Source organism: Chelonoidis abingdonii, chromosome 3, assembly GCF_003597395.2.
Source record: "Chelonoidis abingdonii isolate Lonesome George chromosome 3, CheloAbing_2.0, whole genome shotgun sequence".
Lineage (NCBI taxonomy): Eukaryota > Metazoa > Chordata > Testudines > Testudinidae > Chelonoidis > Chelonoidis abingdonii.
Genome location: NC_133771.1, coordinates 44,118,841 through 44,131,786, shown reverse-complemented (window position 1 = coordinate 44,131,786; position 12,946 = coordinate 44,118,841). Strand labels below are relative to the sequence as shown.

General features: G+C 39.7%; 1 protein-coding gene across 1 annotated transcript in view; it reads left to right on the top strand.

Moving 5' to 3' along the window:
• CSMD1 (CUB and Sushi multiple domains 1) overlaps positions 1-12,946 on the top strand; it is a 2,093,217-nt gene that overhangs the window by 1,597,711 nt on the left and 482,560 nt on the right. Inside the window, exons 20-21 of the mRNA XM_075063712.1 lie at positions 2,749-2,964; positions 11,092-11,280. Coding sequence (XP_074919813.1) covers positions 2,749-2,964; positions 11,092-11,280 — 405 coding nt within the window. The remainder of the gene's footprint in view (positions 1-2,748; positions 2,965-11,091; positions 11,281-12,946) is intronic.

Below are 12,946 nucleotides of genomic sequence, written 5' to 3'. Positions count from 1 at the left end.
GAACAACAACCAAAAACTAACAGCACACACAGAAACTTCCCTCCCTCAAGATTTGAAAGTATCCTGGCTCCTGATTGGTTCTCTGGTCAGGTGATAGCCAGGCTACTGAACTTGTTAACCCTTTACAGTCAAAGAGATATCAAGTACTTCTGTGCTATTAGGTTTTCTTATCTATTTTTGACACTAGGGGAACAAACTATCAAGGGCAGTGGCGCATTCTCCATCCTTTGTCTTCAAATCAAGGCTGGATACCTTGTTGGAAGATACGCTTTTGGGATATTGCACTCAATACAGGGGTAACTGGGTGAAATATAATGGCCTGTTATATTGCAGGAATTCAGACTAGATGATCTGATTGTCTATTCTGGCTATAAACTCTATGAATTTATGAAAAATGGGAAGACAGAGAAATGTAGCATATTCTACATATATCTGGAATTATTAAAAAGAGCATTTTAATTGCCATAAAAAGAAATGCATTAGCTGCCATTTAAATAAATAAATACCAAACTAATAAGGCCATAAATTGTTTTTGTGTTGATTCACATTAGTCTTCAACTGAATAACAACTCTTCTAGGTGAATTATAGACACTGTTGTCAATAAGGGGCCACCCTTTGAGATAATTTCCTAATTGAATATTTGAGCTAGCTTGTTAAAGTTGGTATCATTTCACAGTAGCTTTTTTATTTTATTTCCCTCATGCTGAGCAGCAGAAAGGATTTTTTCTTTCAAAGTAATTCAAGACTATAAATTTTGCAAACATTGTAAAACACAGACATGGGAAGAGAATTGTCCCAACAGTAGTACAGATTCTGCAGTAAAATTGCTTTAAAGTGGGTAGAATGTGATCATAGTACGTCAGCAATTGACTCTTCAGGCCGGAAATGGAAGGACTGACCTCAATAATGTAATATTTTTATTCCTAGTTTATGGGGGGATATCTGGATAGTCTAGTAAAATGAAAGTTGGCCTCACATAGTGCTCATGACAGCCTTACTATAAAGAGAAGAGACGTGGGTCTCCAACAATTACAGTAATTATTCTGAAAAGGCACTCTTTCAGCATTTCCTTTTCCCTTCTCTCTCTCCAAAGGAATTGCATCCAGGGAGTTGAGAGGATGATCACTGTAGGCAAGCACCTGGGGCTTAGGTATAGGTTTAAGGATAAAGGACTATTAGGGAAATGAATACCTTTTTGATATATGTTGTGATAGGAATGCCAGTGTTAGAGATCTTGATTTAGATTTCATGGAGCCCCCAAACCAGTGAGGGTTTCAGAATGGCCAAGTGCAGAACATTGGTTTAGCATTTGATGACCTTGAAAATTCTTAAATCAACCCACCCACTTGAACAAATTGATCATATTTATGGATATCCTTTGGACATAGAACATATAGGTGCACTCATCAGACATGCACTTAGATACCTGTATTCAACCATGTTGTATTCATGCAGTTATACATGAATACCCTGTGCATATGAAATAATAATGCTTTGTATACCCTATATATATGGCTTCTGCTTTTCAAAATGTTGTACAGAAATTAACAATTCTTACTATTTTCCTGTGTGTCAAGTAGTAGTATTTCTCTTGTACAAATGTGGAAAATGAATCCCAGGGAAGCTATGTGAGTTGCCCACACAAACAAGCAAGCTAGTGACAGAATTTGAATTAATATCAGTTCATAGCTCCCAGTCTAGTGCTCTGTCAACTAGACCACAATCTCTTGATTGTTTTTCCTTCCATATCCCTTGAATGTTTTCAGTCTGTATCACCTGTGTGTAAAGCGAATAACCACATTGCACCTGAAGTAGGGGGGGACATTGTCCAGGTTTGCTGGAGGAGGGGAAGCAATGCTTTACGGTGAAGGGCGGGGGAAGAGATCAGAAGCTGCTGCAAAAAGGTGCGTGGGGATCAGTGTGGTGATGCTGACTCATCCCCTGAGAATGTAAGTGTGGAAGCCTTTAAAAAGGTCAAGACTGGGCATTAAAAGCCCTTTCTCCATAAAACAGGCAATGCAGCACTCTCCATCTGTCCTCTCGAGGTGCTAATATCAGGTTGGGTTAGGACCTGATGTGGGCATTGCACTAATCTCTCCTTTTTAGGGGCACTGAGAAGGCATTTTCCCCTCAGCGCTATAATGGCTTCAGTGGAGTGGGGTTTTTCTTGCCTTCCCCAGAACAGGTGTCAGGGAGGACCAATTATAGTGAGGAGAAAATGAGGTTAAATTATATGTTGCAACTCATTTTGTAAGTGTGGGGTGGATGTCAAGTGCAGTTACCCCATAGGGAAGGCATCCAGTGACCAGATAAAATGGCCTGGTGAAGGACTTAAAAAGGAGATGCTGATTAAAGGAACAGAATGGAGGGGAAGGTTTTGGGGATCCCATGATTGGTACCCTTTCTTATAGCCCACCTGAACCATCCTAAGAGGGGAGGGTAGATGGTAAGCTCCAAGCCATGAGCTGGTTGGGGAACCTGGATGGAAAATGAAAGGGGGCTGGTGGAAGCCACAGGTGCTTATTTGAATAAACATGGAGTTGCCTTTACTGTACACTTTTATCTGCTGGGTAGTTCCAGATATCTAATAATAAAGTTGTGCCCTGATTAAATCCATATCAAGTGTATCTTGTCCTTCTTTCAGCTAGACAAAGAAAAGTAGCTCAGGTACAGCAGCAAATAACTATCTTACAATCCAATTCCATACTTTTACCTTTTAACACTCCCTCACTTTTTTTTTCTTCCAGGAGTACAGTTGGTCTTTCACACCTTTCACCTTGAGAGTTCTCATGACTATTTGCTAATCACTGAAGATGGCAGCTTCACCGAACCAGTGGCGAGATTAACTGGCTCAGTGTTACCCCCTACAATTAAAGCTGGCCTCTTTGGAAATTTCTCTGCACAGCTTCGATTTATATCTGACTTTTCAATCTCCTATGAAGGTTTCAATATAACATTTTCAGGTAAAGATTTTAGGACTAACAAATGGTTTGAAAATAACTTCAATCATTGTTTTACATTTTAGTCAGACTAAATAGCAATAAAAAGAAGTTGTTTCAGGTGTTTATAAATCCTGGTTTCCAGAATAGGAGATAGAGCAACAATGAATAAATTACCTCAAAATTAGCAAGTGTAAAGAAGGCTAACTGAATCAGAGAGGGAGATGACTTCATTGGTGAAGAGGAGGCTGTCTGAGATGTGACCTGCTTCAGTGAACACCGGGGGCTACTGGGGGTAAGGATAAGCTCTCTCCTGGCCAGATAAAGAAAACTGGTGACAAATGGTGAGAGGGTGCAGCTGAGGGAGAGAACCATCACTGACAGAAGAGTAAAGCAAGGGAAAATGTGTGAGCAATAAACGCAAGAAAGTATGTCAGAAAGGCAACAGCAACAGGTGGAATTAATGGAATAGTCACTCATGACAAAAATGATCTGGGATTGGTATCCATGTATTATGTAAAAATAAAAAAGAATGTTTAAATTATCAGGCTTTAATATATCAAGAAGTTCTGGTAATTATATCAACTAATATTTGAGTGGAATTTAAATCCCATAAGTCATAGTTGCTTGTTATTTACTCTATTGATGTAACAAGAGTGCACATATGGAACAGATAAATTCTTCATTTTTTTTTCTGTTCCAATTCCCACTTCTGGGATGTATAAATCCGTAGAGCGGCAGTGATTGTTTAATCTACTTGTTCTCCCTTCTTGGATCTGAATATTTAGTGACAGGGGAGCTACTGCTCCAAATTTTTCAAAAGTAGCAAGCTGATTAGCTAGAGATTATGCCTTTTCTTCTCTGATTTAAAACAGAGTCATATACACCTTGCTATTTTGAAGTAAAATATAGTGACTGAAGTTCTTGTTCAAAAAACTTGTTGGTTACAACAGCAGCAATAGCTTTACCTGTCAGATGACTGATTTAACCCATTGCAGATACTGTACATTAATCGGGCAAGACGTTAGCTGTGGTAAGATGATGTAATGTGTATCAAACTATTTAGGGGTGATCTATCAATCTATTTTTAAATAACTCACAAAAGGAACTTGAATACACAAAATAAGGTTACTAATGCAAGGGAAAAAGTTTTTGGGTAACAGTTTTGTGAAATATCAGGTGTTTCTCACTCACAAAAAGGGCTCATGCACCAGAATTAGATAGGTAGCAATAATATCATAAATATGCATTTTACAGGACAAATGACTGAGTTTAGGAATATTATTTCCTAACTTTCAGACAAGTAAAATGTACTTCTGCTAAATGGGAATTCTTTACTGAAAAGAAAACAGTTTGAACTGAATGAGCTGAGACAGCAGTTTTCTCCAGCATCACTAAAAACTGAACTGACAGAGATGATGGAAGTCTAGAACACAAATAGAAAGTGATGTATTAAGCATGCAAAGCAGTCACTTTCGCAGTTTTTATCTGCCACATGTGAGCTGTTTTGCTGTATTCTACTTCCAAAAGCATATTTTCCTTTGACTACAAAGTGACTGTACTACTAAGTTTATTTTTCAGTTCCTCTACAAGGGAAAAAATATCCTAGAGGGGTTATTTTGACTTCCCATTGAACATAACTTTTAAAAATTTCAATTTCAATATGCAGTAAGTATTCAGGTTGCAGATGTAAATTAATATGTGCAATATAAATGACTAGTAAAACTGGAAATATGAATGTTTTATGTCCACTGTTGCACATGCAAATAGGCAAAATGTCATCTGATTTTTATAATAATCAGGAAATAGATTTTGCTTATGCTGCACACTTGTCACTCTTGCTAATTATTGTTAGGCCACGTCTAGACTACGTGCCGTATCGGCGCGTTAAAATCAATTGCTCGGGGATTGATATATCGCGTCTAATCTAGACGGGATATATCGATCCCTGAGCGCGCTTATATCGATTCCGGAACTCCACCAACCCCAANGAGTAAATCGATTTTAGATATTTGACTTCAGCTACGTTATTCACGTAGCTGAAATTGCGTATCTAAAATTGATTTTACCCCGTAGTGTAGATCAGCCCTTAGAGAGCTTATTCCTTCACTCTCACCCTTCCCTGGTCCTTCTCGCATGAACAGGGAGCAACAATACCCGAAGTCCGAAGGTGCAAACAATTCAATGTTTATTGGGGTGAACTTCCAGCAAGCTTAAATTCAAGTTCCTTTTTCTTATTTTCAAATCCCAACTTACTTCCTGTTTGCCCCTAATTTATATAGTAATATTTTCGGCTATACCTTAACCAATCATTCTAATAAAATTTACCTAACCAATCCTAACCTATTGTAACATGATTAGCTAACCAATTATATCCCACCACCTTAATTAGTTTACACCGAGCAAAATTAATTATACAGTAGACAGAAACAATCACAGAACCAGACAGAGACCATGCAAATAAACATACAAAACAATACAGAAGTAAGGATTTCACAACTACATCTATGCAGACATAAGGGTTCTCCAGCTGTGTCTATTGTTAAGTGAGTTCTTACCAGACAGAAAACTATCAAGCTAAATTTCTGGGCTCTTTCCTTTCTCTGGAGGTGATTGATCGAATCACCTTCCTAACAGTCCCAGATTGCCTTATTTTAATATGACTAGTTTGGAATGTGAGGACGTGACTATACATTTCCCAGTTTATGGCTGCTAAAGAGCCAGGCATCAGATTGTCACAGTAAGAGGTCACTACACAGACAGTGATTTTTGATTCTTTCTTTTATACCTCTATAACTAGCTAAGTGATAAGAATATATCTAAATTCTTAAAGTATAGGCCTTTGCAGACAGGCCTGAATATCTATATCCTAACAATTATGACTATATATTCACTTCCATTTGTATCTTCATTGGTGCTGTCAAATTGGCATGTAAAAACTATTCTCTCTGGGAGAAAGTGGAGAACTAAGCTACATCTACACTAGCACTTTTATTGGTCAAGGGTGTGAAAAAAAAACCCGCCTCCCCGACCAGCAAAAGTTTCACTGACAAAAGTGTTGGTGTGGGCAGTGTTATGTTGTTGGGAAATGCTCTCCTGCCAACGTAGCTACCGCCACTCGTTGGGGTGGTTTAATTTTGCTGGTAGGAGAGCTCTCTCCTGCCAGAACAGAGCAGCTACATGGGAGAACTTATAGTGGTACAGCTGTAAGGTCCATAGTGTGGCATAGCCTTAGGCCTAAAGTCTCTTCTTTTTCTGTGTAAATCTATCAGTCTTCTGTTAGGAACTTGGTGGGGACACCATTCAAAAACAATGACAAAAAAAAAATACAGAAGTTCTCTTCCTTGAGTCATTTAAAATTGAGCATGGCAAAACAAGAACTGTCATCTCAAAGAAAGTGTTTCAAACACATTAAATTAATGATACAAAATAGAGTTCATGGAACATCTATGACACATGCATCACAAATTGACTGAGTAGAGTGGTTTATTTCTTTCACTCTTATTACTATCACAGAGGAGACAAATAAAATACACAGAATAATGGAAGGTGTAGAGAAAATCAGTTAAGTACCCCATTTAACTTTCCCTGGAATACAGAAATAAAGGAACACCCAATTAAATTAAAAGACATTTAAAACTAAAAACACCTAAATTACACTAATTCACTTGTAGACCGCATTGCTGAGAAAAAATAAATGGATTTCAGAATATGATTAAGTCATTTATATAAATAGTAAGCATTGACTGGCAGTTACATTGGCGAGGATAAAAATGTACATGAAACACTAAACACCATTCTTCATAAGTTAAGTAATATATTAACTTAGGGAGGTGGGTGGGATAGTGGTATTTGAGGGTGGGGAGTGTTACATCACCTCTGACCGGGGTGGCTCCAGGCACCAGCATGCCAAGCACATGCCTTGGGCGGCAAACCACTGGGGGTGCTCTGCCTGTCGCCGCGCGGGCGGCACGCAGGTGGCATGGAGGCTGCCTTCGGCGGCATGCCTGTGAAGGGTCCACTGAAGCAAGGGAACCGGTGGACCTTCTGCAGGCAGGCTGCTGAAGGCAGCCTGCCTGCCATGCTTGGGGCAGCAAAATGTCTAGAGCCACTCCTGCCTCTGACCTAGAGGATCTGATCCAGAAGTCTCCCAAACATTAAATGTTGACCAGTCACAGGGATAACACAGCAGAAAAGATAGAAGATTGTCTGAGCCATGTAGTAATTCATATGCTCACTTGTTCTCCATTGTTCCTGTTACCCATTTTTTATTAACAAAGTGGTGAGCAACTCTAACCCTGTCCCTGCAATGTACATAAATACACACAACACTGAAGTCGAGGGGACTACACAAATGGTTAAAACATGTTCTTATGTGCTTTGTTGAATTGGGGCTAGAGTGCTCAGCACTTTACAAGATTAAGCCCGTAAACTGTAATTTTTCCAACCAGACCCTGGGCTGTTGCCACTCTTCTTTATACCACCAACAGAAAGGGATCCTGAAGCTGGCATAGCTGGCAAGAGAATGTTTTCCCTAGTGTAGGGAAATTATAGGAAGCTTTTTAGTTCCTGAACTTACATTGGGTGACAGGTTTGGTGTACTTCTGACCCAGGATCACAGAAGTCCAAACTATGGCTTAAGGGCACCTTATCAGTTGACCCTTGCACCCTTGTGATACAAACTATATTGTGCATTCTTTGTCTGTAGCAGTATATCTGAGATAGCATCTTCTTTTTTGAATATTAAGTATTGTGCATATTTATGTCACTACGTAAATATAGTAATACATTCTAAAGAATAACCCTGATAGATGAACTAAGAGGTCTAATAGATGTTTTCTGTTTCTAATTTTAATGATTCTATTATTCATACTGTGGCATCTGCCACCAAAACAAAAGGCATCATAGGTGGAAACCTACCTCTCTTTCTACTTAGGCAGAAATAGTAATTGTGTTATACTGTAGTAACAACATTTATTCTCTAAATCACTTTTTAACACTTTACAAATATTAAGAAAAATAAATAATCAAGGATCATTTATTTCTCAAATATACACTTTAAAAAAATTTTATCAGAAAAGAAACGTAAAGGAAGAAAAAAAATAACTTTGTCTTTATTCCCAAGGCCTTAGTAATGTCAAGTTGTAACAGAAAGCCTCAGAGGGCCAGGTGGGCAACATATCTAGTATCCAGCCTCAACTCCCAGTGGGAAGGTCTTTCAATCCAATTCCTCACCAGTGTATGGGCTTAGCTATACTTTGGGTTTTCAGTGTCCTTGTCCTTTTCTTACCAGAGGGGGAGTGGGGTGGGAATGAGGCTTGTGCGCTTACTGCAGCAGGGGAAGCAGGCCCTCCCACTCCACCAGGCTTTGACCCAGGGCCCTTTGAGAGCCAATCACTTGGAGTGTCCTCAGAGTTACCCCTGCAGGTCACTTCCTAACATCCATCTTTCCCTATGGCTCCAAGTCCAATACAAGATAAAAGAAAAGACAATTAAACCTTCAGCCCCAACCAGACACAGTAGGCAGTCCTATTGCTCACGGAGATTCTGCTTTTGAACCATGGTTTTGGAGCTCTCAGACTAGGTTTGTCTTCCTCCCTCCTTCTAAGCTGGGTTGTACCTGTTTAAGTTTCCTTTCCAGTTGGAGCACGCTTTTCAGGTCTGGCAGGTTGGGGCTACCTGGGCTCAGTGTTGTCCTTTAACCCATTTGGGCCTAACATGGGGTATTTACACCCCATCACACAGGTGTGGATGCCTTGTTGCTAAATTTTTTGCTCAGTGCAACTGTATGCAATGAAAACAGCAGAGTTTTCGGATTTATGTAGATTGATTTGATATTCCTTTTATATTTACCTAAACTTTTATGCAAGTTATAATTTGAATTCATGACTCTATCTAGGACTAAGAATGCTATCTATTCTTATCTGAATAAGACCTATTTGTTATTAACTGGTTAGACATTGAGAAGATATAGTCATCATATTACAATCTGTTAGGTATGATTTACTTTTTTCATATTATACATTTTTCTATAATTTATTTTGTTGTGTGTATTGTGACAGGGTCAGGCCAGATGGCTACAGGAGAGTGATCGAAGGCAGATATATTAGCCCCAGGTTAAGTAGGTCCCCTTTCCCTGGGTAAGGTAACAGGGAAGGTTCCAGAACAATCAGGAGCTTTCTGGAAACAATTAAGGCAGATAGGCTGATTAGAACACCTGCAGCCAATCAAGAAGCTGCTAGAATCAATTAAAGGCAGGGTAATCAGGGCACCTGGGTTTAAAAATGAGCTCACTTCAGTTTGTTGTGCGTGAGGAGCTGGGCGCAAGAGGTGCAAGGAGCTGAGAGTGAGAGGGTGTGTTGCTGGAGGACTGAGGAATACAAGTATTATCAGATGCCAGGAGGAAGGTCCTGTGGTGAGGATAAATAAGATGTTTGGAGGAGGCCATGGGGAAGTAGCCAGGGGGTTGTAGCTGTCATGCAGCTGTTACAGGAGGCACTATAGACAGCTGCAGCCCACAGGGAACTGGGCTGGAACCTGGAATAGAGGGCGGGCCCGGGTTCCCCCCAAACCTCCCAACTCCTGATCAGACACAGGAGGAGTTAACCCAGACTGTGGGTTCCACCAGAGGGGAAGATCTCTGAGGCAAGCAAATGCGCCAATAAGCGCAGGACCCACCAAGGTAGAGGAGGAACTTTGTCACAGTATATTATCTCAGTTGACAGGGTTTTATATTTGTGATTGTCTTTTCTACTTTGTAGAAATGTAATTAAAAAGTTTTTAAAAAAAAAAACTAAAGAAAATGTGTTCAGAGTAATTTCAAAACCCAATCTATCCCCACAGTAATTGGATTTGTAGGACTGAAAGAACAAAGTATAAGTCTTATAAAATAAATCCTAATTCTTACAAGTGCAAATTAAATAACTAAGAACTATATAATCTCCTCGATCTGTGAGCACAATTCCCTTTGACATCAGTGAGCGTCCTAGTGCAGTACATGGTTCTGTGTGTGCCTGTGCAGTTAACAGCTGGTTATGCTGAAAGAGCAATTACATAGTTACAGAGGCCTATCCAGTAGCTTGATTTTACTTTCCCTTGAACCAATTTTACACTATTGTACCACCACAGTTTTGGGTGGAATTACTCCTAATTTACAGTGTAGGTAAGAGGAGAATCAGACCCCAGGCATTTTTTTTTTATGTAGGTGTACAATTGTTTCTGATTAAGTGACAGCATTCATGATTTTCAAGAGCAAGCAAGGGCAGTTGTTCACCTGATTAGGAGTGCAGTTCCACTTTTTGTGCATGAAACTCAAGCACATCTCTACATCAGTTTGATCTTTCATTAGATTTGAGTAAGCTTTTTCCATTTTATTATAGGTTTGCAAACTATGAAGTTCATTCCTAATGTTTGGTAGTTCAACTGAATTGCACTATAATGAGTTATGTTCAAGAGAGACAAACAAATTGTAAGGGACCTCTTTTGGTACGAAGCTGATTAAAGTCTTTGAAGTTAAGAAAATCAATGTAACTATGTATCTACATATTCCACCCACAGGGTTGGCTCTACTGTTTTTGCTGCCCCAAGCAGCGTGCCAAATTGCCACCATGGATGGTGGGGGCAGTCCGTGTGCTGCTAGGGCGGCATGCGCGTTTCCATGGCGGTGGCAATTCGCCGGAAGCTTCTGTCTTCAGCCGGAAGACAGAAGCTTCACTGCCGTGGACAGCTGAACATAGAAGCTGCTGCCGAATTGCTGCTGCTGCGGAAACGCACATGCCACCCTAATGGCACACGGACTGCCCCTGGCATCCACAGCAGCAATTCGCGCTGCTTGGGGGCAAAAACACATGGATTGCCGCCCCTTGCAGATTGCTGCCGCAAGCACCTGCTTGGAATGCTGGTGCCTGGAGCCAGCCCTGCCCACCCACATTACTGTACATCATACCATAACTAAAGGATAAGAAGCAAACTGGAAGAATCAAGCAATATTTTTAGTGGAGCCATTGTTAAATAGGTTTGGATTATGAACATCTGTGGAAGACATGTTTTACAAGTGTTTTATACCAAAACTGTACTTTTCATTTGTTGTCTATAATTTTTAAGGTATGGGATTTTCCCATTTATTTATGTAGTCTGTTTTTTTGTCAGCAGAATATAATCTGGAACCATGTGATGATCCTGGTGTTCCTGCCTTCAGTAGAAGAATCGGTTTTTACTTTGGTGTTGGAGACTCCTTAACCTTTTCTTGCTTTCCTGGATATCGCTTGGAAGGTGCTAATAAACTTGCCTGCCTGGGTGGTGGCCGTCGTGTATGGAGTGCACCTCTGCCAAGGTGTGTGGGTAGGTGGTCACATGCTTTCATTTCATTCATCAAATCGTTGATGGCAGATGTCAGAATAGTGGGCAGAGAAAAAAGCTCTAGAAGTAAAGGGACAGATCTCCAAACTTTATGTACTCATAGGTCAGTCAGAGTTACAAATTTTAGTACTGCATGACCATTGTAGTTAGAGGAGACAAATAGAAAACAAGCACTTAAGGATGTTTTAAATTAACATTGGGGTTTGGAACAATTATATTTATCAATTAAAATTATAATACTATAAGTCTCAAAGGTATAGTGAGATAAAATGCAAAGCAGGTTTCAAAACTCAAGTCTGAATAAGGAATGTGTGATTCCTGAACAAAGAATTCATTGTGAGAATTGGCAGTGGAAAACAACTGGAATCACAGTTATACTGGGCCAGGTTCTACCTTTGTAAAGGGATCACTCAGGTATAAGTGAAGGCATAATTTGATCAATTTATCTTTCAGGGTAAAGAAATAATCACTCGATCTTTGAGTGAAAAAGCTTCTCATAGATTCCCAAAATTGACTTTTAAAGTGATTTGCACTTTTTTTTCTTGTTGTGTTTGAAATAAAAAAAAGGTGCTTTTAAAGCATCTGTGACTATAAGCACAAAGGCTAGTGAATATATAGTTCTTTGTGAGTAATGTTAAAAATGGAATTTTTACAAGTTCAGATTTGAATTATATTTGAATTGCAGAGGTACTATATTTGATTTGTGGGTTGGTTTAATGATATGGTGATTGCTAACTGGCCTGCATATACATTGTGAACTGCTTGCAACTGAAGTGAATCTGATCAGTTGATATTGACATAATAATCCTGAAATGTCAAATACATCCACTCACCTCTGAGTGAATTGGTTTGAGAAGGTTCATGTTTTGAATGATTTTATTTCATGAGGGAGAAATTCAATTGTAGAATTTTTATTTCTTTTTTTATTTCTTTTTTTTAAAGAGCGTAATACCATATCAGCATAAAGATGTAAGATCCTCTTCTGCATGAAAAATCACACCAAAGGGGAAAAACTTAAAATTAAATTTTATCATGATTGACAAGCAGAAGGCTTACTGTATTAACCTCTGAATGGTGCAAAATTAATGGCATGGCCTGGGTGGAAGGGACGTGAGAGTCAAGTGAAGCTTCAGGATATGTGGAAATTCTTAACTCCAGGCACCTATTAGGAGAAACTTTCCTGATCTTAGAGTATGTCTACATTAGTCCGATTTTACAGAAACCAGTATTTGGAAACAGATTGTATAAAGTTGAGTGCACGCAGCAACACTAAGCACATTAATTCGGCCATGTGCATCCATGTACCGAGGCTAGTGTCGATTTCCGGAGTGTTGCACTGTGGGTAGCTGTCCCATAGTTCCCACAGTCTCCCCCACTCATTGGAATTCTGGGTTGAGATCACAATGCATGATGGGGTAAAAACAGAGTCGCAGGTGATTCTGGGTAAAAATGTAGTCAGTCAATCCTCTCTCTGTGAAAGCAACGGAAGACAATCATTTTGCGCCCTTTTCCCTAGATTACCATGGCAGACGCCATAGCACGGCAACCATGGAGCCCGTTCAGCCTTTTTTCATTGTCACCGTATGTCTACTGGATGCTGCTGACAGACGCGGTACTGCAGTGCTACACAGCAGTATCCCCTTGCCTT